Here is a 27962-nt window from a genome sequence, read left to right on the forward strand (position 1 = left end):
TTGTTTAAAAAATTAATTAACTATATTATTCATTTAATTTCAAAACTATAAAAAAAGATTTTTAAAATATGAGCACAAGTTTCAATCGAATTCGGTGGTTTGGACCAAGGTTTGGACCAGAGATAATAATTATATGGCTTAGAATTTTTTTTAAATTAGTCAAAATATTTTCCAAGATTTTCCACATAATGATTTCAGTGATATAGCCCGTCTTATTCCCTATTGTACAAAGGTTTTTGGAATAGATGATTTAAATAAAGTCAAGGATCATTTGCGTCGCAAACAACTGCGGGGTCAGTAGACTCGAGCGCGCAACCGCCGAAATTATCGCAGCACTACACGCGCCGTGCGGCCAACGAACGAACCAAGGCCATGGTGTGCCTCCCCTCCTTGCCCCCTGCTCACCAAGCTCCTCTTCAACCTCCAATAACCTTACAGGCAGATATCTCAATGTCATCTCGATACATGGAAAAATTGCTCATGTTTTTCTTTTCACTTGTTTTTTTCTCTAATGTTATCTCCAGTATTTTTCTTAAAGCGAGACGAGAGATAAGCTATAAGAGATAGAGATAGCTTAACATATTGATATAATGTATTAAATATACATTGAAAATATTACAGACATTATAAATAATTTCACGAGGGCGGGAGGTGGAAATATAGGATACAATAGAATGTCAGATTCAACAACAACAAATTTCCCCAATTAAGCTAAAGGTCATAGGGAGGATGATGCGTATTATGTGTACAATATAGATCGATACTGGCAATAGAGGCTGGATAACGTGGGCGCGAGGTGAGAGCGCGGAAGGTGGCGGGTGCGGAAGCGTTGGCGGGGAAGCGGCAAGGGGCGCGGGCTGCGGGGCGGCAGGTGGTGGCGTCAACGCGCGGCCGTGAACTTTCTTCGGACACGTTTTCAGGAGCAAATGCTGCGCAATAATCCGCGCTTCAATCTCACGGAGGCTCTTTTTATGCGAGGAGAGACCGTGCCACGAAACGTAGCTGAAGCACAGCGAACAAGTTTAATTGGGAGAAACACGGTTAGGAGCAACATTATCGGTACATTTGGCTACCGCCGGATGATCTATAAATATAACTTCCCCACTTTTGTCCAAGAAATTTTGTAATAACTTCCAAACATTACACCATCTCAAAATATTATTTTTTATCCCTACACGCGTATGTATAGCTTTTGCGTATTATCTTTTATCTGGCACACAATTCATTAAAAATGTATTCAGTTCGAGTTCAAGTGTATTGATGTTTTTCGCGAACAAAAGTGACGCAGCGTCTATCAAAAAATCAGAGCAAATCTGTATAATGTTGTCAAATTTTAATCCGAGAGGAAATTCAGATTTAGACCTAAATTCACGGAAGTTTGTGGAAAGAATACGGCGCCGTAAACACAGTCTACCTATTGAGAATTGAAACGACAAATCATTAGAATTATCTTATAAGCTGAATATTAAGTGCCGGTGTTTACTGTCGATACATAAAAACAGAACAGAAAAGTTGTTGTTGAACAATCACTTGTTATCTAAAGTAAAGAGGGCGAGTAAATGTAACAGTAGGAAACGAATACACTTCCTCATTCTTGTCCCTGTTGTGTAGTAGTGAGTAATGCAACGTAACGCGCACACGACTCCGTTGCATTATACAACCTAGTGCATCAGCAGTGCGCTGTGCGCTCGCTTCGCTCTAATTACACAAATAACTACACAACTCTACTTATTAGCAATAAAGCATGCTGTATTTATAATCTCATTAAAATCTAATAAAGTCGAACATTTATTTTAAAATAGATGCCCTTTGACATTACATATTATGTATGAGCATTAGTTATGACATGGTTATTTTAATCTCCTTCAAGATTTATCATTTGAAAGCTTTCAATATGACATAGTGAATAGTCTTTACGTAGTCGTCCTCTGTCAGGAGCAGGAAGTTTGGGTTCTGAATAAAATATCAAGGTAAAATGACGCATAAATGGAGAGAGAAAGGAGTTACTCTACCCCCTTGTTAATTACATATTTTTGGTATACAAACTACAGCTACATATAGAGCAGTATGTGGCATAATGTATATGTGATATAAAAAGAATTAAACTCGCTTTTTTTATTCTAAATTGCCTCATGTGTTTTTGTTATTGGTCGCGCATTAATATGTGTCACAAGCTCTAAAACAAAAATAGTCCAAGATTTAAAAATAGAAAAAGTGTAGTTGAGATTGCCGTTTCCTCATGTCGGGTTTACCTTGGAGTTGCCAGTTGCGGTTAGTTTGGATTCGGCATTGAAGTTTGGACAAGGAAATAATCATTGTAATATATCAAATGAAGCAAATATGGACAATTGAAAATGTAATCCTTCCAATAATGTCATATTCAATTATAAGTTATTGCGTGGTCATTTTTTACAAAAACTACAAAGACAATTAATCAATTCTTGACAAATTAATCAAAAACAAAGTTCATCAATCTAATGAAATATAGGATACATACTTTATTCGTTGCCTAATCTACATTCATAAAGGACAGGTATTTTTAACGCTTAGAGCAAAGCTTGGGTGTAAGGAATAAGGATAAATGTATAATTCTTTGCCCCAAAATGAATGAATCAATCAAAATTTGCTTTCTTAAGTTTGTATGTAGAGATCGTCTAAATATTATTATATCTCTCAATGGAACTAGTGCCAAATGCCAATAACTCGTCCATTATTGTTGCTAAAAACTAAAAATGTTCTTATCTCTACATAGCATTTTCTATGCTACTTACACACTGATCATTTTATTTTGAATTAATAAGCTTTGTACAATATTCAATCTAGATCGCTGGCATTCATGTATGTGTTATGTAAATGCAGCACGAACGTCGTAATTTAACACTAAATCTGGCTCTCATCTAGCCGCCCGGGGGCCCCGTCTATCTGCTATTAAGCACCCGACCTTGGCCTTGGTACGGGTTGCCGAATCATGAGGTCACAGCGATTGAGCGCGTCCGGATCACACGGCTTGTATGTCATGCTTATTCATTTTGCCTAACACGTTACCCGGCATACAAAGGCCGCCCGCAATTTTTAAATTGTGTAGTTTTGTCGGCTCTACATTGTACATCTTCTTATATATAAAAATGAATCGCAAAATGTGTTGGTAAGCGCATAACTCGAGAACGGCTGAACCGATTTTGATAATTCTTTTTTTATTATATTCCTTGAAGTACGAGGATGGTTTTTATGTAGAGAAAACGTAAACATGTACCACGGGCGAAGCCGGGGCGGACCGCTAGTATATTATAATATTTTTGGTGATCCTTGGTTTTTCGTAGAGTCGAAAAAAAAATAAATTTGTTTGATTACGAACTACTGAATTACCATGGCGTTACTGACACTGTAAAATCTTAAATCGCGAAAAAGCATTTTTTTATTTTTTACGTGTTCTATATTTTTGTGCTCTATAATATATTAGTATTTTTTTTTAATTCGTATCTTTCCTCTATAATTGAAATTTTAGTAGATGCTAACGGCATTAACACCATCAAGTTTCTTTTTTTTTCATACCTTATTCGCATAATGGTTTTTTATTTAACAGTTCTTACAATGTTTCCATCATCTTAACTCTATATGATCAAACAGAAAGTTAACGTTTTGTTTCGATACCCATAACTAGTATCAGTTAATAAAATGAGCAGATAAAATATATAAATAAGACATGCGCTGCGATTATTGCGAGCTGAGTATCGTCAACGTCGCAGCAACCAACGGGGTAATTGACTTGCGCTGACCTCGCAATGCTTCGAAAAAACTCGTCAAAGCGCGGAGCACGCATCCACGCTGCTCAACTTTACAAAGTAAATTGTTTATGATTTATTCATTTTCATTTAGTTGTCACCACTGTTGAAATACAACCAAAAATATGAGCTCTATATTTTTGTTCGTTAAAATACATCATGCATGGCAGTTACGAATAAACAGCACATAAATGTTCGATGGGGATTCAGGTTTCGAGTGCGCTCATACACCGGTCCCGGCGAGGCCTTGACCTGAGCTCACGTCGCAAATGTTTAGTCCCAAACAAAATGTCGACGAGGCTCCTCGTGACTTCTTAGAACATCGGATTCACAACCGCTTCGTCCAATTACAATGTTGTTGCAATTCAAGTTTCATAAAATAAATAATACACACTGAATCTTTTCCAGGAAACCACTATGTTTATTTAAATGTGCATTGAACCATAACTCGGATACAGTAACGCTGTCTGTCAATAATGTTTCTATTAAGAGCTCATTTACAACTAATGTAATTGGGTAAATGCTTTTGTTAGGAGAGAATATGCTCCCTTGACCGCATTTGTAAATAATGCTGTCCACTAATTTATGAGTGGTTAAATGGATGTGCAATAAATTATGCGCAAAGACCCGTTTTCCAATGGGCTCGGCACGCTTGGCCCATTGTCCCAATGTCCTTGGTCCGCAGTCGCGAGAAGGTCGTCTGGCCCTGCAATTGTTACATTTGACTTTTTAAAGGGCGACTGTTAACGACCGTTCACAATTTCGAACAACATAATAATCTCTGTCATGCGCATTGTATATTGTCGGTTATTGGGGCACAATAACAGTCCAGACTTTTTACATTTTCAATAATTGTTTGCAACAGTATTATTTATTCTTACATTTTTCTAATTATTTGTAAGGTGGAAGAGATTTCATCCGTCATTATTAATAATAATACCATAAGGTAAGTGAAAGTTATTACGGGCGGTAAAAAACAAAGAGCCCTTTGTTTAAACAACTGAAAGGGATAATTCTTTGGCAAAAGCAAACTCGCAATACTCTCACTATCATATAAAAAAATCCGGAAGTAGAAAAACCGATCATAAATTGCAAACAATATAAAACCCGGTTATTATAAAAAGTAAGGCAAATTCTCTAAGATCAATCTAAATTGGGCTCTATGGTCACAACACAACTGGCTAAAAGCGAGGCATACAATATACATGTGGCTACCGAGGGACGACACCAATTTTTGCAACACTCAATGTATTATGACCTGGCAAAACAGAATAAACCACCTTTCTCAGTCGATATAGAATGTATTTTGCCTTTTTAAACTACCCATTTGAAATACCATATAATTTGATACTGACGACCCCATACTAAAAAGTTAGAAGGATGTCGGAAGGAAATAAAAAAAATGGGATTTCACTGTACGCAATTTTTTAATACAAACACGCATATGGTATTGCTACAATTTCATATTGTTTTTATTTATGGCGAGTGGGCATAATAAAATTATAATTATATCAATTTAACTTTTAATATATTATGGTAACTCTACATTTCAGTTCAATTCATCTAACAAACACGAAGTAGAGATTCTAGAAAATTTAATTCTAAATATATGTAAAATAAATTCCACATGTATATTTAAAATTGTAAAAAGTATAGAAAAAACTAAACAAACTAGTAATAACCCAGAAATATTCCTTTAAATGTCAAACGATTACCCAATAGGTACATTTTTTGCGATATGGTTTTTATTTTGCGTTTTTTGATACATATTGCATTTACTTTGAGGATATTGGCGAAACCTTATAAGAATGTGTTTCCTTTAAAATTTAAGGGAAATTCATCTCAATAAGAGCAAAAAAATTAATAAAATGAATGTTTCATTCCTTGACAAGTTGTTGCAACTTTAATTATTGAATAGCACATTGCCATAAGTACCTTACTATTTCTACGCTACGTTACGTTCAGAGTTATATAATAATTAAGAACTATATACTATGTACATAGTATATATATCACTCAAAATATCAGAATAGAAGTTTAATTTTTTGAATTAAATTGTAGCTCTACAAAAAGATTAAACGAAGAAATTAGTAAATATAATTATCATTCAAAATGTGAGAAGTTTTTATGAAAGCAGCAAGCAAACTCTGTAACTTCAGGGTTTTGCAAAGCGCCTGCGCGGGCGGTGGCCTTGACCGGCCTGCGCCAAAATTTACAGGTCATTCACCTCCCCGCCGCCCACCGCCGCTCGTCTTTATCTCATATAAATAACTTTCCTCTATGAACTGATAAGAGCTTTATTTGTTCTGAAATACGATTTAAATTCGGTTGATGCGTAACTATACAAAGTGTTATATAAAACTGAATCATATACATATCGGTTATAGAAACTTGTTTATCAATAAGCCTATACCTACGATGCGTTCTTCAGACCTTTATGTGCGAAATAAAATATGTTATCAATGCGCCATTTTTCTTTTCTTGTTTTGTTTAAATTTCGAATGATTATTATTTAATTAAGTAAAACATTTTTGTTTATTTAATTTAAAAGACTAGATGATCATTGTAATTGATATTGTATTAATAGCATTTTTCAAATTAAACTAAAAGAAGCTTATCATTGTTTTTATTTATAAACAGGTTCACATTATTTTGTAGCTGTACTCTGGAGGGATGTTATTTGTAAGACACAGTTTAGTAATGAGTTATTAAGGGAAGTGGGTGCCTACGAAAGAATTGGGCAAACCGGCCGATGCGGCAGCGGGTCAGTCCGTCACGCGGCGACCTACAGCGCTTGCCATCCATTAGCTCGTTTTCGTGTTCAAGTTCACTCGCGTTCCATCACCAAAAATATTTTAGTAGTGTGACGCAACCGGCCGCGGCTTCGTCCCACTCGAACGTTCCGGCGAGCTCTCAGTCCGCACCGCTCTCACGCGACCTTGGCCGCGGTGCGCCCGCAAGGTTCGGGTCTTCGAACTCGCCGCGCGGCGAGGACGCGGGACGCGGGGCTGCCGATCCTCCAATGGCTCGACGCGCACGTCTGCGCGAGCTCCCCATTGGTCCGTTCGCGACGCGGCAATGACCTCGAAGACCGGAGTTTGAAGCGCACCGAGTCTCACTTCGAAACGCAGACCGACAGGCTTCGCCGTCCGATAGAGCCTATATTCGTTTGGCCGCGCTCTATCCAGCGCCGAACCGATTGTATCGCACGGAGCCGCGATCATTTTGCAGACTTTCACTCTTAAGGGGAGACTTGTATGGTTACGATCAAAAGTACGCACGGCCCGAGCTCAGTTCGTCGATCGAGCTCGAGTGAAACGCACGCGGCGCGTGCAGCGGCAGTTTTGCGGGACGAGCGACCTTCATCCTTCGCGACGTGCCGGCCGCGCGCCTCGGCCCATGCACTCCTGTCCTATATCCAGTCTCAGAGTGCACAGGACGTTTGTGTCGAAGAGCTGCACAGCTCAGATGTGACTTCGGTGTAGTGTTGTGTGTAGGAGGACAATTATTATTGTTTAGTTATTATCTTTAATGACTCTGTGATGTCTCCGGATAGCAGTTACGGGCGTTACGATACGCCAACGCCAGTTGACAATAACATTATGATGAGTCCGGTGCATAAGGAACGAGAACCAGAACTTCATATAGGTATGGACTCCGGACTGTTTACATTTCACAAAAAAAATTATACACTGTATTGATGAATTATAAATAAAAATAAAAATAAATATAATTTCATCATTCCAATAAAAATATATGTTTAATGGGATCTTATACTTATATTTGAAAACATTTTTCATTTGATAAAATGTGATATATATTTTTTTTAGTTTTTAAATTAATAATCCAGCTGATTTTTTCCAACACTTCTTCTCTACATTAAAAATTTTACGGATTATTTCATAAATTTTGTGCATATAGGTAGCAATGCAAACAGTAATTTCTAAATTTATTAAATTAATTATTTGTCCCCAAACATTATTTTGTCACTAAAATATAATTGTTATTAGGCATATTTTCCTATGCATAATTCGCAAATTTTAGCAGTTATAAATTCAATTTTACTTCTTATAGGTAGTTGCTATTTTGATTAAGAAATGATTTAAGTTAAATATAATATACAGCTGTCTCACAAAATAAGACAGATTATGATGTAAAATAATTGATTAATGATTTCTTTACCTTTCCCATAAAGGGGTAAAAAATGTATTTGTAATGTGCGTTTAGCATTATGATCCGATTGCAGAACGAAATGTTGATGGATTATATTTTAAAATTGCATGAAAGGGCTGAACATAAACAATTAACACGAACATTGTGCAAAATCTACACTTCAGAGAATAATATTCTTTAACCCTCTTCCAATCGATAGGGTTCAATATAAATTGTAACTGCGGGGAATCATTCCTATACATTCGCCTTACAACTCCTAATGATCTTATCGCAGTTAATCCATTAAGTACAAATGTAATTGCTTGAATGTAACAACAAAAGAACAGACCGATACATCTGGGAACTACATATTTCCATCTGAAACCGTGACATATTTTATTAATGGCTATTATTGCGATTTACGTAATAGGTATATTTGTATAAAATTATTAATGAGTGTGTGATAAGTATAATATAAAAAGAAATAGTCACGCCACTAGGTTCAATGTTCTAACAGCTTCCGTCTCGCTGTACCACTTTTACTTTCAAGAGAAGCTTGTTCAAGCTCGTTTAGAATGCACTTGGTTAGCTTTGAGATAACATGCTACATGTCTCATCATCTTGGTATATACACCGTGCCATTGCATATGTCACGGCTAAAGGTAGGTGAGAACATAAACTTAAGATTAGCCGGCTAAACTTAGGTTTATTTTCGACGAGGTGTTAATGTTAGTTTGTTCTATCTTTAGCCGGCTAAACTTAAGTGTAACCGCAGGCCCGTGGCTAAAAATGTCGGGGTGGGTAGATTTGGTTAGCGCCGGGCCGGTGGAGGGCTTGAGGGGCCCGCACAGTGCCAGAAAACACTCGCCCTGTTCCTTACATGTATTATAGTAACCAAATCTACCCACCCCGACTCAGGGCAGAAAGCTGGTGGCTAGGTTAGGTTAGGTTAGAACTCTTAAGACCCGCACGAGCCGAGCGAGCGCAGCGAGCGTGCTGCGGCAGCAGCCGGCGAAGTGCCAGAAAACACTCGCCCTGTTCCTTACATGTATTATAGTAACCAAATCTACCCACCCTGACATTTTTAGCCACGGGCCTGCGGTTACACTTAAGTTTAGCCGGCTAAAGATAGAACAAACTAACATTAACACCTCGTCGAAAATAAACCTAAGTTTAGCCGGCTAATCTTAAGTTTATGTTCTCACCTACCTTTAGCCGTAACACATACATAACATAATTGTAAGCGCTGTAACCTGTGCGCGTAATGTTAATATTATTTACAAATAAACAATACCCTGACACAGATCTTTAGCTTCTTAGGGCGTTTGTCCACTACAAGGAATTTTACGGTCCGGCATTCCGATTTTTTACGGTCCGGTATGGCACGCCATTAATCTATATACTAGCTTGTGCACTATACGTAATTTTACTGTCCGACATTTTACTTTTCCCTATTCCGGATGGTTTTTTGTGTCTACGAGTCGCTGTAGGTATAATTGTTTTCGAATGCCCACTTGCTTGGATTTTACTGTTTTTACTGCATATGCCAATTGAAAGCAAGCTCTTGTTTTACTTTCTTTTAGTTGGCAATGAGATTTGAGAAGTCGGTATTGTTATTTTATATACATTGACCAAGCATTGACCTATAATTATTATCTAAGTAAGTGTTGGTAAGTTAAAGTTCAAGTGGGAATAGCTTTAGCTCCTCGTCACCGATTAAAATAAATAAGTGAAACACGCATTTTAAATCTCTTACGGAACTTTACTTTTTATTATAACGAAATAATATAATATTTCACCTTCTATATTTTTTACTCGTTTCTTGTAAAATGCAAAAACAATCATTTATGATAGCATTATACCGCCAAACTTCCTTGAACTGTACCGCACTGATCCGAGTAAAGACGGACAGGTGCACAAGCAATTCATCGGTTTTTTCATGCCACACCGGACCGTAAAAAATCGGAATGCCGGACAGTAAAATTCCTTGTAGTGCACAAGCGCCCTTACGCGCCTCTTACGCGGGCTTAGTACGCTCGACTGCAGCTGTTCGAGTTACGTGGTCGCGAGACTTTCTCGTGCACTTTCCTCGCCTCTTTAATTGACGTAACGAGCGAGTGACTCTCACACGAGCCAATCAGAAAAACGCTAGCGTTGCATCATACGAGGTGAAATGACTGCACGGCGCACGCTAGAAGTTACTCTTACAATAATTATTCTCTTGCAACTGCACCGATTACGCCTCGTATCGCTTTCGCGGTTAGCTCTATTGTAATACTTTATACTCACTTTCATAATGTTACCGCGCATACGCGAGATGAGATAAACTATTCGTATAGATTACGAGCGAAGCGTCAACACAAAAAAGAAAGTATCACCATAGAAAGCGAGCGCTCGGAGCGTCGACCCGAGGCAAATGTTGAACAGAAATAGAAAGTTTCTTCCAAAAGCCTAAGCCGGCTCCCTTAACAAATAAACAAACATCACGAAGGGAAAAGTGAGAGCGGTTGGGGGCGCTCGACGCACGAACCTGTTTCCTGATCGAGGCTGCGCGCCCTCTACCTCTAATTCAACATCTGACGTCACACCTGTTGTCACCGGTTTCTTATCTATCACTGACCTACTAACGAAATCGATTTTGTCATTTATTATTTCATTGAGTCTCCACTAATTGTTATTACACATAGTTATTCCTAATATATGTTTATTCGTTACCGAGATTAAATAAATAGATCTATTGATCGAGCTATTGCTCGGAGTATTACGAGTTAGTCGTGAATGTAACTCGCACTTAAAGGGTCAACGACTTCGCTCAAATGCAGTAGAGAGATTTTACGCTTTCTAAAATAACTATTCAGTGTCACCAACGCATGCAACATAATGTGGTTACGTCACGCGCTTACAAGTTACACCAGTTAGAATTGCATTTACGCAACAGGTACGAGTTAAAATTAGAAAAGCAATCACACTCATATTTTTTTCAGTTTCATCTAAATAGGACAGACACAAAGCAATATTTTTATTTTAATAGACTCGAGAGTCTTGAAGTCACGCGACTTTTACTTTATGTTTCTGTTTAAGTACGTCTACTTACATCGGGAGCCAAACATAAATCATATTATGTATTTATGTTGTACATTTTTTATTATGATTGTCATTTTCTCTTTTTAGTTGTTGTTACACTATTTTGGTATCAATAAAGGTCGTGAGTGCCAAATAACGTGTTTGGCAAACTATCTGCAAATTAGTAAAATAAATATCAGATGAATGTTATACAAGGTCACCTTATTAAAAGCAACCTTTTGTTTAAGGGCAAATGTTTATAATGTAATTTATCTAAAAATTTTAAGGTACTTATTTTATGAAATATTTTCCTCGTCGAAACTAGTTGTTGGATGTTTTCTAAGTCTTGTTTATTTTGTTTCAGAATTTGACGGTACAACAGTGTTGTGCCGTGTGTGTGGTGATAAAGCTAGCGGTTTCCATTATGGAGTGCATTCCTGTGAAGGCTGCAAGGTAAATATAAACAATATTTTATTTGTATGTAAGATAACTTGGGACAATCGTCACATGCTCATTAACACCGATATTACGAATTTTTGTAAATGAGAGATGGATGTGAGAATGAAATGTTAATTATGTGAAATGTATACCTAGATTATAATATTTAATAATATCGTACAAGCACAATCGACTTTCACTCTACTGGCGCTACTGTATTTCTTATAATAGGTACATATTGATTTAGTTAATAACATGAAATGTAAAGTTCGCGTCGCTCTATAATGTTAATTGTTAGTTGTAGTTATTTACTTTTATAAATGACGAAAGGAAGCCGTCTCAATGTCCTAGAATGTAAACAAGGCCGCAACACGCGGAAGACAATCACTGTAGTCGACTGAACAAAGCCTGGCCATGGTATTTTTGATGTAAATCGTATTTAAATTTCGTATATTCAATACATGTTGTATGTAACTTAACCTTCGGCAAATAACATTTTAAAGTCTCCAACATCCAATGGAATACAACACAATAAGGGCAACGAGTGTAAAAGCTAGAGAAACATTTTTTAGGACGATCGGCACCTGTTGGCCTCGAATATAAGCGATCAGGTCCCTGCGCCCCAAATTCTATTCTCATATTTTTATTTCAATTGCCCCAGAACAATCACACGGGAACATCTTATTTATTTCTTACTTTATAAAAGCAAAGGTTGAGGTCAAATGCGATACAAAGGTTACACAAAAAACAAATGACAACTCACTGAATACGTAGGGATTTTGATAGCCTTGTTTTGATAAATAAAATTCATATTTTTAACAAAACTTTGTTAGATTTTTTATTAGTATAATTGGTGCTTAAAATGAACTTTACACTTTTTGATGAAACACATCTAACACATAAACAAAATGACCAGACCAAATATGTCTGGTCCTGGTTTAATAAAAAGGGTAAAACTAAAAACAAGTCGTCGTGGTTCCAATAAAATAAAATAATGACAAAGGAAGGTCGCACGCACGCTCGGTCGGTAACCGCAGACATAAACGTAAGTCAATATAGGTAGGTGCTTAGGTAAATTGTCAACACGTTTATTTCATCAGTTATTTAATCATGCTAATTTAGGTAAAAGGAAACAAAAGAAATTGATTACGTTGTTTTCATATAACGGTTAACGGAGATGCAAAGATAGATGTTTAGAAACATTACATCATGTTACATAGGTTTGGTATGTTATATTTTACCCCCTGCTAATTATATAGTTTATTATGCTATTTTCACTTTCTATTTACTCCAACTCCAATATCAAAGAGCAAAGTTCACTGTTTATAGAAACAATATTTTTATAGAAAAAATAACAAAAACATATTTTTATAAATCTTCAAATGTATAAATTATCATAGTTATACAATTTCTAAACAAAACGAATCCGTTTGACGGTGATCAATGTCGTAACATTTTTTAGAGGCGCGACATGCGCGCCACCTGTACGTACGATATAGAAACTATAGTTTGTCTACTCACTGCTAGGTGGCGCTGTATACAACAGTATATTCAAACATCTTTTAATGAATGACTGCTGCTGAACGCCACGCGCGGGTCGTATGTTGTACGCACTTATGTCAACGAACCCGAGTTTATTGCCTTTACATTATTCACAATATTATAATTTTATTAATTAATATATCCATTCACTTTTTAATTTTATTTCATTACTAATGTTTTATAAATAAGCTGCTCACAAAGAAAATATAAAAGTAATTTCAATAAATTTAAAAATTTGTTTTGCTTTCAATGATCGAATGAAATAATTTAAATAATTATAAATTAACAAGAACAAATAAAAAAGTGTACGCGCGTCATAGTATTATAGATGCTCCTCTTTTTAACCTATTACCTTTTAATATTTGGCATCGTATGATCTCTCTGACTCACTACTATAAATAGCATTCTGCCGAGTACCAACTTATTTATAAAATGCAATTGTTTTATACGCTAATGAATGCCACTGAAAACATTAGTGTACAGTATACACGTGTTAGGATATTACTGCATCAATACGCAGGCTCATTGTTTCTTTGTTCGTTCGTTGGCCGACATATTTCAGCGCGTTGTGGGTCGCTTATTTTTTCGGCACCGATCCGTGGTGCAGGGCATACGGTCGATGACCTGATCGTTAGCGCCGCACGCCTCCGACTTACAGCCTCCTTGCCGTAACAACTTTTACGGTCAACGAATGTATGTACGCAACATGATCATAACCTACATTATTTTTGAACTGTCAGCTTTAAAGTTCGTTGATCCCGCTGTTTATTTATTGAGAGCAGCTCGAACTGCGGCGTTGCACAATTTATCTATTAGAAAGGTATTTTTGTAAACCATATAGTGTTGTTTACATTTACTGCTTTAATTTTTAGAGTTTAACTTTTGACTGAACTATAGTTTAAAAAATTACTTTTAGTTCTCAATATATTATTTCCCATGGTTTGTTCATTTTATCCATCAAGTTTATAAATTTTTAGCGTTCCCAAATTTATAATTATTAATTATTTAGTTATTCGGTCCGCAATTACTGAACATGTTATTATTACGATTCACTTATCATCCCCTATTTTGGCATTTATTTTTGATACCTAAAGTAGTCTTCTACATATAATATTTATTATCCCACATTTTTATAGAAATCAAATAATATAAATTTTACTTTTATCAGTAGTTTATGCTTAAAAAAACAAAGCACTAGTAGAAGGTACATAATTTACAATTGCAACTTAAGTCTTAATATTAAAAATTTGACTTTATACTTTATTACGATGTGCAACACATAATCGCAATATCATAAAATACAATATCAATTCATAGTTCGATACGGGATATGATTCACAAGTGCTACTTGAGTCAGCTGCCAAAGTAAGCGTTATCAAGTAAACATCAGACCGGCAAGCACGTAGATGACTATTGATACCGTGGGGTCGCTTCCACAGAACCGATGCGTCAGCATTTTGACTGAGCCAGTGTTAGCAGTCATTGTCCTCGGCACCGTTAGCCGACGCATTAGCGCTACCTTTCTGTGACAACGCTAATAAACTTAGCTAATATCATATGGAGATTGTAGATACTTGGTTTTTACGTACACTGAGAACCGTGGACCTGGGTTGCGTTCTAAGATTTGAGTCGTAGGTTTTGCAATTATCTTTCTGTATCTTTTTAAAATCTCTTATTATTAAACACCTGCAATGTACAAGAAACTTGTAATTGTTATAAATTAAAAACGTATTATAGACTTATTATATAAATATAATTTAGGACGTTATTAGTGTTATTCGGTGCCATAAAAAAATTGAACTTAAATGGCGAAATTAATTATTAACTTCGATAATAGTTACTTACGTGTAACAATAACAAACACACTTAATAATAATCAGTTTAAGTATGTCAATGTAACGTTAATGACAAAAATTAAAAAAGTCGGTTCACTTAATAACGTTTACGGCTAAGCAACGGAGTTATGTCGAAAATTCTAGAAGGTGAATTGGTAACCTACATTGCACTGTCGAAACCACAGGTCGAAACCCTGCGGTACACTTTATTTGCCGTTCTTGTAAATTATTTTAATGACTCATGGGGATTGTACAATATCGTACGGGAAATTTATTTTAAACCTTCATGGATAAATACTTTTTGTTTTTATTTACTTTGGACACTTTGAACTGTTTTTGTCAATGCGTATGAATAATAATTTAGTAGTTAGCACCGAAGTAAAATAAATCAATTAGTTTACAATGGTGAAAGGATTTAAATATTTTAATCCTACATATTTTAAATAAAAAATAATATTAATAAAAATAGGTGTTAAATAATCCCATATTTGGAAAATACAAACAATTTATATTACGCTTAAGTATTTCTTATTCTTAGAATTAAATTGAAGTCAGCGTGCTTATCAATTAACTACGGTCATTGACATAATAACACTATTTTCCCGTGAACCAATTTTCAATGTGGGGAGTTACAATTATGCATAACAATTATATTATTAATTTATTAATATTAATTTGTTTCCATATTCCTTTGTTCGACACTTTTTTATTTTAGTTTTCAAAATAATTTTTACTATTTCTACAATCTTCGTTTATTCATATATATATATATACTAGCGGTCCGCCCCGGCTTCGCCCGTGGTACATATGAAAAATAGATGTTGGCCGATTCTCAGACTTACCCGATATGCACAGAAAATTTCATGAGAATCGGTCCACCCGTTTCGGAGGAGTATGCAGACTAACATTGTGACACGAGAATTTTATATATAAGATATGTATAAAACAAAATAAGTCATTCATAGCAGAATTTATAACAAAGACATTTCCAAAACAGTATTCCTTGCTTTAATTCTATCATAAATCATAATACAATAATGTACATTAATGGGTAACATTTAAGTATTAAATGTAAATACATACAGTATACAGTCTATTAGTAACTGAGAAGGTACTTGTCATGAATAGCTACCTGCATTTTTGATATGACATAAACCTAGTAGGCTAGGCTATGATATACGCTTATATGAGGTGCGGGGTTCGGGGTGCGGGGTGAGCGGGTATGGTTTTGTTTTCGCGGCAGAGGTTCGTCGACCTCGCTGGGTCGGTCACTGCCCGCGCTGCGACCAATTATGGGCCACTCGCACAGCGCACAATGGATCGATGGCAACGCGAAATTGGGCCACAGAGTTTGTCTCCTCTCGCCCCGCACCGATTTTATGCCCTCCCTTGCAAATTTTATTAGGAGTATTGTACGTAATAGACAAAAGGTGACTCAATAAGATTTATTGAATAACGTAAACATAAAATAGGTTGTTTATGAAACTAAAACTGTGTTATAGTATAACTCCTTTAATCATACCGATGACTATGCGATTATAATAAAATCCATTAGGGGCTCAGTAGATCTTACGTCTTACATAATAAGCACAATGAACCGCGGTTATGTAGTGTACCCATTATACTAAGTATAGCTATAGAGCATCAGCGCGTCGGACTTATACATTTGATATAGAATTTAAAATTCAGTTAATGCACCCCTAGTAGTAGCGCGCGCGCATTGAGGTAGGCCGTGACGCATACTCGACGTCACCGGGTAGAGCCGGTCGTCGGCCGGGAGCTAGGGCGCGGACAGGTCGGGAGCGGCGCGGGGAGCGCGGGCAGGGCTGTTGTGCAATCGAGCGGTCGACGACCCGGGGTGAACGGCCGTACGACGCCCGCCGGGATGCGCCCGGCCTATATCCGGCGCACCGGTGCAGCGGCAGCGGCGCATTCTAGAGCGACGAGGACCGTTAGGAGCGCACGCGGTGAGGCGCGCGGGGACCGAGCACTCTCACTTTCTCGGTTGGGTCGGCGGCCGGCAAGTAGGTCGCGGGTAACTGTGCGCCGCCTGCCGCAGCGCCCGCACAGTCCGTCGTCAGCCACCAGTCGCGTCGGTGCTCTGCGCGCTAAGCTCGATAGTCAGTAGTGTCAGTGGCGAGTGATTGCTATTGTGAATGGTGTCTGGGATGGCTTGCACTGAGCTGCGCGAGCGGCATTCGGTGTTAGTGAGCATGTTGGAGGCGCGCCGCGAGTCCAGCGACTCGGGCTGCTCCAGTGACGAGAGTTCTGATCCTGAACGTGATTCTAATTGCCGCTGTGATCCTCAGGGCTTTTTCCGACGGTCCATACAACAGAAGATCCAGTACAGACCGTGCACCAAAAACCAACAGTGTTCCATCCTGAGGATAAACAGGAATCGGTGTCAGTACTGTCGATTGAAAAAATGCATCGCCGTGGGAATGAGCAGAGATGGTGAGTTTTATAATTTTTTTATATTTTACAAAAAATTTGTAACAATTGTTAAACTGTGTGAAATAAATAGTGAAGTTCTCAAAAATAGTAAATTTCGTGTAATAAATTAGTTAAAATTTGTTAATTTTAATGTATTTCACACAGTGTAAAATTGTTATAAATATAAAAAAATATGTTTTAAAAATAATTAAATAAATAAAAAGTAAAAGTAACTTCAAAAATAAAAATATAAAATCCTATATGCTGTAAAAAAATAAAGAATGCATTGCAGTTGACATAACATAATAATATTTTCCCAATTGATATTACGTTGAGTCGTGCGCGCGTATACCGCATCTAAATTAGTACGCAATCAGCATTGGAAGGTCGCTCGCGCAATCTCGTGCATTTAATAGATATTCTGTCATCCGAACGCGCCAAGTAGGACACGCGATTTGTGCCTAGTGGTGATCGCGCGGCGCGTGTTGCTTCACGATCAGATCCTATTTCGGAGCGCGCGGGGCGGGAGGGCTGGAGGACGCGTGGTGTGGGAGGTCGGTTATGCAAGCGCGGGTGAGCGCACGCTAAGCGGGTCGTCGGCCGTAGTTGCTCAGCGCTTTGCTCCGCTCAGCTTGTTGCGACATTCGCTCTACTCGTACGTAGGCTCCCCTCTTCGTGTCGTGCGCGGTGAAAGCAGAGAAAGGTGTTTCGTAAGCGAGAGTGAAATTTGTGTTTTCACTTTCGTAACGAGGTTCATCGCCCCCGATTAATTGTTTAATCATAAACTAAATTATCTCATGCAATTAATGTATGATATATATACGTTCATGGTCATGTAACTTTCATTTATCGTATGTTGGGCACATATACCAAAATAGATGGTTTAATCAGGTATACAAATTTAAAAGGCATGCATGTCATGTTCCATTTTACATGTATCCGTTTATAATAAACTAAGAAAAAAAAATCAATTCAATTCATTCATTCAAGCAACACTTCCATTCACCACAAATAAGCTTTGAGTTAGTTCAACTACTCGTCACTAGATGGCGCTGTAAGTTGTCAGCTGATTTACGTTGTAGAGTCTACAATCTACACACTCGTAGCTCTCGTGCCAAAGTAGAGTTTAGTTTTACGATAAATGTTAATTATTATTTAATTTTTTACCAATTTGTGTAGACATTTAAGTGTAAATTCCTATACAAACAAAATAAAAACAAAATTTACATTCTATTATGTTATATTAGATTTCTTTTTTTATTACTTAAAATTAAACAATTTTATCTTCAGAAAATTCATGAATTATGTCCATTTAAATTTCAAAGTAAATCTACAACTCATTAAAAATTCTTGAAATATTGCATACAAATACGATATAAAAAGATTTCATAGTGATATATGTATATGATTATCACATAAATTATAAATTCTCGTGGTATACTCGAAAGTAAAAATCAAGGATAACAGAGCCCGTTTAAATTTCTAAAAAAATGAGGAATTAATGAGACAATTAGTTAATCGCGCGAATTAGAGCGGGGTTGCGGGGAGAGATCGCGGCAGAGAGCAGGGGCCTGCGCGGAGTTTATTGACGGCGCCCCCCCGGCCCTCCTCCCCCCACCGAGCGCCCTCCCTCCTCAAGTTCAAGGTTGGCGAGGCGCGCGCCGCGGCGCAGTGCGAGGGAGTCCGGCCCGCGCATCGGTCGTCAGCCCTCATTGCTATCGCTATGTCAGTGCGTCGCTACGCAGTTCGCCACGAGAACTCGAGGCTCGCTCACAGTGCTTCGATCGTCGCAACCCGCTAACTACATCGCGGTGTGCGAATAAATTACCACACTTTGGATTACCACAAGGATTATTTTTCGTGCATAACATTAGTTGACGTGTGATATGTGACACTTGTTTTTAATAAACAATAACGTAGTTACCAATTTTAGTTATCAGTGCCTGTTGGCTGTGAATTTATTAGTGTTAGTGTATATTGTAATGGTATCGGACATGGGTGAAGATTTGCCAATACTTAAAGGCATCCTGAATGGAGTCGTCAAATATCACAATGCTCGTATGTATTATGATGAATTAATTTTTAATTTATCAATAATAATCATGTTTCATTAATTCAATTTTATATTGAAATAATTTAATAACAGGTACCATATAGGTATTATATATTATTAGTATTTGCCAAGGAACTGAATAATAACCTAAACAAAAATAATAATATACTAAAAACTAAAAAGTTAATAATTTTATCGGTTTTCTTATATTAATTACATAGGAGCAGACATGTTTTCATGAATTAATAAAACAATATTTATATTTAGGTATGTTTAGTTTTCAATTTAGTTATATAACATTATTTTTCTTTTAATTAATTCTTATAATTAATAACATTATTTTTTCTTTATAAATTCTGATTGTTATTTTATTACATTTCTACATTGAAACTCATCATGCTCTCCACTATCTTTTATACAACTAAAGACGCGACGGTTTTTATTATAAAATTTTCTTCTCTTAGTTATTAACTTTTTTTTAATTTCTGAAACAAATATTGTATGAATTTGTAAACAAAAAACCAAACGACCACGCATTATCGGCGACCCACTCTAGACATCGCATCTGTCGCGGCCTACATGTGCAGGGAAAGTCGGGAGAAATGGCGAGAGGGCGCTCTCCGCTTTCGTTTTCAATCGTGTGCTGAACGCGCAAACACTTTCACCAGCGCTGGCGCATGAACGCCATAAGCGGCACGGTCGTCTCCGTCGCATACTACCTTTCGATCCGCGACACGTCCGCCGCGAGAAAGTTGTAACACTTTTTAACGTGACCTCGCAGATCGCGCTTTGTCATTACGAACTAGTTCACTGAATCGAAATGCGCTCAACCGAGCCTGCATTTTTAAAACGCCAGACGCAAGGGTCGGTCGACCTTTCCGCCGGCCGATGAACTTCTACCCTCTTTCGTCAGCTGCTCGCACACATGGCTCTCGATATGGTCGTTTGTGTATTTGCACGTATTTAACGACAGCTGCACTGCGTTCTATGTAAAGACCACGACCTTGCTCAATATTTTTTGTGTTAAATTCGTCGCTCGATTTATTTAATGTAGGTATGTAATTAGTTTTATATTTATATTTTTTCTCTTTTGTTACAGCTGTGCGATTCGGACGCGTTCCGAAGAGAGAGAAGGCGCGTATTTTAGCTGCAATGCAACAATCTTCCTCATCACGGGCTCAAGAACAAGCAGCCGCTGCTGAACTAGATGATGCACCCAGATTACTAGCGCGAGTGGTGCGAGCTCATCTCGACACTTGTGAATTCACTCGCGACCGCGTGGCCGCCATGCGTGCGAGAGCCCGTGATTGTCCCACCTATTCCCAACCAACTTTGGTAAGCATTCTTTGAAAATACCATAAACAATATTTATTGAAAATCTTTATTTATTTTTATTTTATATGATTATGAATACTTTTACTTATCATTGTTCTCTTTTGTTACAGGCTTGCCCTCTAAACCCTGCGCCAGAGTTGCAGTCTGAGAAGGAATTCTCTCAGCGATTTGCGCACGTGATCCGTGGCGTGATTGACTTTGCCGGTCTCATTCCCGGCTTCCAGTTACTCACTCAAGATGACAAGTTCACGTTGCTTAAAAGTGGTCTTTTTGACGCCCTGTTTGTGCGACTCATTTGTATGTTTGATGCTCCGCTCAATAGTATAATATGCCTCAATGGACAATTAATGAAACGGGACTCTATTCAGAGCGGTGCTAATGCGCGTTTCCTAGTGGACTCTACTTTTAAATTCGCGGAACGTATGAACTCTATGAACTTAACGGATGCCGAAATCGGCCTGTTCTGCGCTATAGTTTTAATCACACCTGATCGGCCGGGACTTCGCAATATTGAATTGGTGGAGCGTATGCACGCCAGACTCAAAGCTTGTCTTCAGACCGTCATTACACAAAACAGACCAGACAGGCCTGGATTTTTAAGAGAACTAATGGATACATTACCAGATTTGCGTACTCTGAGCACTTTGCACACAGAAAAGCTCGTTGTATTTAGAACTGAGCATAAAGAATTACTCAGGCAGCAAATGTGGGGTGAGGAGGAAGGTTGCTCTTGGGCTGACTCTGTCGTCGATGAATCCGCACGAAGCCCAATCGGATCAGTGTCGAGCAGTGAATCTGGTGAAGCCGTCGGTGACTGTGGTACACCTCTGCTCGCTGCCACACTAGCGGGACGCAGACGGCTAGATTCTCGGGGCTCTGTCGATGAAGAAGCTCTTGGCGTCGCTCATCTAGCACACAATGGGCTCACCGTTACGCCAGTGCGACCACAACCTCGTTATAGAAAACTAGACTCCCCGACCGACTCGGGTATTGAGTCAGGTAATGAAAAACACGAGAGAATCGTCGGACCAGGCTCCGGCTGCTCGAGCCCACGCTCTTCGCTCGAGGAACACTCAGAGGACAGACGGCCGCCCGTGCCCAACGATACGCGTCTCGATGACATGCCAGTACTGAAGCGCGTGTTGGAAGCTCCTCCGCTGTACGACACCTCCTCTTTGATGAACGAGGCATACAAGCCACACAAGAAATTCCGCGCCATGCGCCGCGACACCGGCGAAGCGGAGGCCCGCAGCGTGCCTCTGACGCCGTCGCCGCAGCCGCCGCAGCACCCGCACCCCGCGAGCCCGGCTCACCCGGCGCACTCGCCGAGGCCCGTGCGCGTCTCGCTTTCCTCGACGCACTCCGTGCTGGCCAAGAGCCTGATGGAAGGGCCGCGCATGACGCCCGAGCAGCTGAAGCGCACGGACATCATCCAGCAGTACATGCGGCGCGGCGAGGCGGCGGCGGCGGGCGAGTGCCCGCTGCGCTCGGGCGCGCTGCTGGCGTGCTACCGCGGCGCGTCGCCGGCGCCGGAGCCCGTGCTGGAGCTGCAGGTGGACGTGGCGGACGCGCCGCTCAACCTCTCCAAGAAGTCGCCGTCGCCGCCGCGCTCGTACATGCCGCGCATGTTGGAGGCGTGAGGCCGGCCCGCGGAGCCGCGAGTCTCCGCTACCCCACCCCGACCTACTTTGAATTAAAACAAACTATGTAGTTAATGATCGTTCGCAAATCGGTTAATATATTATATGTGATAATTCGTTTAAGACGCGTGGTTGCGTGGCCGGTGCAGGACGAGGAGAGCGCAATAGACTGAATAATAATTTAAGACTATATAAGTTTAATTTATAATGCATTGCAGCGCCGGTCGCAGTGTGTTTGTGTGTGTATCGTATGTATGTGAGCGTGCTCAGTCATTTGTTTGTTAATATAAATAATGACAGGTTGTCGAATTAAAATAAAAGAAATTGTAAAATTTATTCATTTTTTTATTTACCCCTCAACAAAATACAACATTCATTTATTTATTTGTTGCTCTGCACTATCAAGCAGAATGGTGTCTGATAACCATACCTACAAAGAAAATGTAACTAAGAAAATGTAAAAGTGAAATGTAACAGATATAATATACAATTAATTAGCAATTACCTTAAATTAAATAACAAAGATTAAAAGAGTCACACATAATTTTCTATAGAAACAGATGAAATCTTAGTTACATATAACATAATACCTATACAAATTTATATCATTTGAATAATAGAATCATATAGAATAGAGAAAAATATTAGATTTCATAAAATATTTACAAATACCTAGAAAAACTAAAAATATTTCACAACAATACATCTTTTTTCAAACCAGGAAAAGACTAACTAAACGTCACTGATACTAATAGATAAAGCAAGGCAATGCTGAAGGTTTCCCAGACTACTAAGTAAACTGATGCGATTGTAACGATTGCGGTCGATGGCCGACCTAGCCTGCTTCCGCCGTGCCTACGCGACGGTGACCCTTCCTCACGACTCCATCGCTCGATTGTTCCTACTTCCGCACAAAATAGTTTCCTCATAGGACATCAATGAAATGAGATTAAAATTTATAATTATAGCAGCGACACAAACATTACTGAACCGATTTTTACAACATTGATTCAAGGTAGAAAAGAACCAGAACATAGTTAGTGACAATATGTATTGAACAAAGTGAACAAAGAATTGATCTTGATACATAATCATTATTCACGTCAATATTGTCTGTTGTAGTCTGTATTGTATGAGATTCAAATATAAGCAAAGCGCTAGCCTAATAACCTAATTAGAATATTCTAAATGAAATATACAAACATGTCTGGATATGAAATCCAGCGTCTCAAGATTGACCTCATCTCAAGGCCTCTACAGCTATTGTTCTGTTTAAACATCTGCCAGTTTGTCTGGCCTTCGGAGATTTAAAGGAAAAATTATTATTAGGAGAAATATGGTATTACCGATTTCATCACTTTTACAAACATAACATTATTCTACATCTAAACCGTTACAGACGGTATTTTTTTAAGGGTAGTATTTAAACGAGTTACTGTAAATTAAAGTTTTAGTTAACAAAAATAATTAGTTAATTGGGGTAACAGAATTACTAAGTGAGCGACTGACTGCAATCGATGAAAAATTAATAGATCAGCAACTTATGAGTTACATAAAATACAAAATGAGCAGCTTCATAATATTTGAACTACCTAATATTTGACAACATTACGTCCTGTATTTTTTTCATTATTTGGCATATGATTTATTTTATTATATATATATATACTTACTGAGCAGCATTTTATCTTAATCGAGGTATTTCGAATAGAAAAATAACTTTGAAAAATACTATAATGGATAGAGTAGGTACTATCAGTTCAATTTGTTTTTGATTTTTTTATCAAATAACTACATATATCAAATTCTATCAAATAAATAACTATAATATTATATAGTATTTTTAGCCGGTCATCTAGTAATTTAGGCGCTCACTTAGTAATCTATTCGCTCAACTAGTAATTTTGTCGCTCAAATAGTACAATGTTACTACACAGTTAGAATTCTTATAATAAAGTCACAACCCATCTTTAGTACGCTCAATCTGTATTTTATTATCAACCAATATTCGTCGCTTGTTTAGTTTATTTGTCGCTTACTCAAATTCATACTGCTCAAGTTTTAAATCAGTATCTCATCATCAGTCGCTTAGTTTATTTTCAGTCGCTCGTTTTATTATACCCCTTTTTTTAAACGCAGAATAACTAGAGAAGCCGGAACACAATGCTAATAGAGTATATTTTATCACTTGAGTAACTTAATTCTTGTTTGTTACTACTTTAGATACAATAATTCTACTACAACTTCTACAGTAAGTTAAATTAGGCAAACTAAAATTATTCTAGTATCGGTTAGGCTGGAACTAGGAGAATTAAACAAATTAGCTTAATTTAGTTTAATCAAGATACGACGTTTTTTATTAATCATAAGCGCCAGAGTAAATGTGACAGACCTAAACCACTTATGATTCAGAGCGCTGAGACAAACGTCAAAACGTAAAGGAATAGAATCCGCTATCGATACTAATTGTCATAAGCGTGTCATGAGCATGTTTTGCTAAGGATTTGTTCATCCTACCAACGACGACGGCGACCACGAACAAAATTTTCATCCAGTCGCAATTTAACAAAATTGTTCAAAATACAATTAAAAATAATATTAAAATGATAAAAAAAGTGAAGTCCCGTGTCCCCGGTGGGGTAGGGGGCAGATGCATTATTCATACATCTGTTTCACTGATCGATTTTTCTTTAGGGACAAGTAGGTGATCAGCCTTCTGTGTCCTGCCAGACCGAGAAATTTTTTTTTTTCGTCTCCACCGGGAATCGAACCCAGGACCCCTCGGCTCTACGCTCACGCATCAACCACTGTACCGAGGAGGCGGTCAAAATTAAAATGATAGAGATCAATAAATTAAAAATAGATTTTTCGTAGAAATGGTGGTTCCTAAGAATTATTTGAAGTTTTTTATAGATAATTTAATGATCTACAATTTTCCTCGTCCTCGAATTTTTTTTCTTTCCGAGTACCAGTATGACGGGAAATTTAAATATTTTATTTTGAACCAATTTTGACTGGATGACAATTTTGGTCATGGTCGCCGTCGTCTTTAATAGTGTGACCGAACCATTACTAAAATATCATGAACTTATGTCAAAAATTAGCGATAGCAGTTTCTATTCCTTAGCGTTATTCTATTCTCTGACATTAGTCTCGGCCTGCAGTGCCTAAACTGGCAATGACTTTATATTAGGTTAGCGTCATATGGCTTCAAATCGACACGCTTCTCAGATAGCTTAGTTCAGTAAAATTTGATTGAAATAATGATTGTGAAATATCAGAAGCTGTATCGTAATTTGTAACGGGTATTGACCGGGGTTCGGGCCGTTCGGGAGCTGGCGCATGACAGGAGCGACGCATCGGCGCAGTGCACCCCGGCCATGCACTTGACTCCTCAGTGAGGGTGCATCGTCCGCCCTTACCCCTGCCACCCTCCTCTCGCCACATCGCCACCCACATAATCCTGCGGAAAGGTCATCCCGCTCCGCTGAAATGCCAATAAGGATGCTCGAGTTTTATAACGTTATTATAATGTTAATAATCACTGCGGCATAAAGTGCTTGCAAGAAATAATTTGAAAGCATTTTATTAAGGAAATCCACTTGTTTGTAATGAAATAAAAAATTACGTCATATTTTCAATCTAATATTTTTTGTACGTAAAATATTCTGTGATCATCATGTTATGAAAACTCTATCAAATTTAAATTTAGCCATTCTGCAATAAGGCGTTTGTCAAATATTCTAAATAGGTAGTTATTATTAAATGATAGGTAATCGTTAAGGCTTTTACATGCGCTAATAACCTTGACCATACTTGACGGATCTCAAACCTCTCCCGCTGCACCTTCTTTTTTCCTCGCATTTTGTATTTAAAAAGATACTAATCAGTGAAATAAAATATCCTCGTCAGGGAATGTTGTGTAACTGATAATTTATTAAACATAAAATTTTCAGAGCTCTAAGTCAGCAGGTTACGAAGTTTATAGAGTATTTGCGGAAAAATCGATGACCACGGCACATTTTTTTTCTAGAAATCTATTAACTTTGGAAAAAAGTCCTCGCGAGCAATTAAAGATCAAAGACCATCCTATTTTATATATTTTTTTCGGTATTGTGCTTTATGTTGTACCAGACTTTATAGAGGTTGAACATAGTCGAAATTGCCGGGTAGCGCCTTAATAAGGTATCCTGTTTCCGTGTGAACCATCGCCCGGGGCCGACCTCGACTCACAAGGTCGCGAGCGAACATTTAGTGTTTTCCGTGTGTCGCCTGAAGGTCTCAGACGATGACTATATATAGCATACCTATTTACCTAGTACATACTACATATCATTAAATTATATATGAAATAATTATTACTTTTACTGGATTGTCGTACAGACTGTAGACAAGGAAGGAATGGTGTGTCGAGTGCTCTACGTCTACGCCTATGTACATGAAATATTTTTTCCTTTTTCCTCATTTTTTACTAATGAAACAAAGAGACACAATGTGGAATGAATAAAAACCGTTTTTTATACATAATCATTTATTAATAAAGAACATAATACATATTATATTCATTATACTTATGTGTAAATTAATTTTAAAAGGTTTAGATTTAAATGGCATTATTTGTTGGTACAAGTAACCTGTAACAAATTCATTCATACAAACATACAAAACAAACATCATATTTTATTGTCTTAATGTTTTATAAACTATTAAAATTACACTGTTGGATTTATCTTTTTATTAAATAAAATAAAGATTACATTTTGTATGTTTCACAATGATCCTTTTCTCTGATTATTGTACTTAGCAGAATATTTTGCATAAAGAGGTAGGCGGAAAAATGAGGCTGAGGGGTTGAGCGTGGGCGAGCGGGCGAGGGTGGCGCTCCGGGCGTGTGGGACGAGGGGCAAGAGGGGGGGGGCGCAGGGGCGCGGGGCGCACGGTCGGTTTCAAGGTTGCAGAGTCACAGCCGGGCAAGGTCGCTGTGCCCGCGCGTGCCCGCTGCCCCCGCCCGGCACCCCTCACCCCCGATCACACCCTAGATTTGCGTGGGACGCGACCTTTATCCACGCTCCAGAGAAGTAATTGTATACATACATAAATATCTAATGTTTTTTTTTCTAGCTTACGTAACGCAACGAACAAGGTTATCGGTTTCTGGAAAATGTGTGAATAATCTCATTGTCGAGTATCAAGTCGTTCAATATCATATAGTACCTACAAGTCATACCTATGATTTGTTTAATATACAAAGTCAGACAAAACTGCGTAGTTATTTCCCGACTTCCCTTGCCATGAGTTGCAAGTACATACGGGATTGTTATGTATATTTTATCTGTAAAATCGTATATATGTATGCAGCTTTATATCCGAGCTACTCCTACCCTACACACTACCCTGCTGTTGTCGAACCACCCCCGGGGGGTAAACGTCCAAGTGACATTTACAATACATAATGTAGAGTTCAAAAGTAATAGGTATTTTCGACACTAGGCCAACATATTTTTGACCTTTTGGCATCTCGATAATAATAGTGGGCAAATCACTTTTCCAGTTATCTTCATTATCTAAGCAAGTAGGTACCTATGTGAACACACGTACACGGTTTAAAGATTAACAATGTTTCAATAATTCAATATTTTTTAAAAACATATACTGAAACGAAAATGTAAATGATCATAAAGTATTTACG

At 38.0% G+C, this 27962-nt stretch overlaps 1 protein-coding gene across 5 annotated transcripts in view; it reads left to right on the forward strand.

Annotated features, from left to right (window-relative positions):
* Positions 1 to 22609, forward strand: part of Eip75B (Ecdysone-induced protein 75B) — a 90722-nt gene extending 68113 nt beyond the window's left edge. For 3 of the 5 annotated variants that reach the window (XM_089698597.1, XM_089698598.1, XM_089698600.1), the window contains exons 2-5: positions 11362 to 11450; positions 17122 to 17266; positions 20398 to 20633; positions 20744 to 22609. In XM_089698597.1, the coding sequence (XP_089554723.1) occupies positions 11362 to 11450; positions 17122 to 17266; positions 20398 to 20633; positions 20744 to 22273 (2000 nt within the window). In that variant the 3' untranslated portion in view covers positions 22274 to 22609. Of the gene's footprint in view, positions 1 to 7069; positions 7431 to 11361; positions 11451 to 17121; positions 17267 to 18704; positions 19304 to 20397; positions 20634 to 20743 lie in introns of those variants that run through there. The other 2 variants (XM_089698599.1, XM_089698602.1) reach the window with 2 other exon arrangements.
* Positions 22610 to 27962: the final 5353 nt, after the last annotated feature.

The sequence above is a fragment of the Colias philodice genome, chromosome 9 (assembly GCF_061535455.1).
Source record: "Colias philodice isolate Cphi_HAF_F1 chromosome 9, ilColPhil1 Martin Lab GWU primary, whole genome shotgun sequence".
NCBI lineage: Eukaryota > Metazoa > Arthropoda > Insecta > Lepidoptera > Pieridae > Colias > Colias philodice.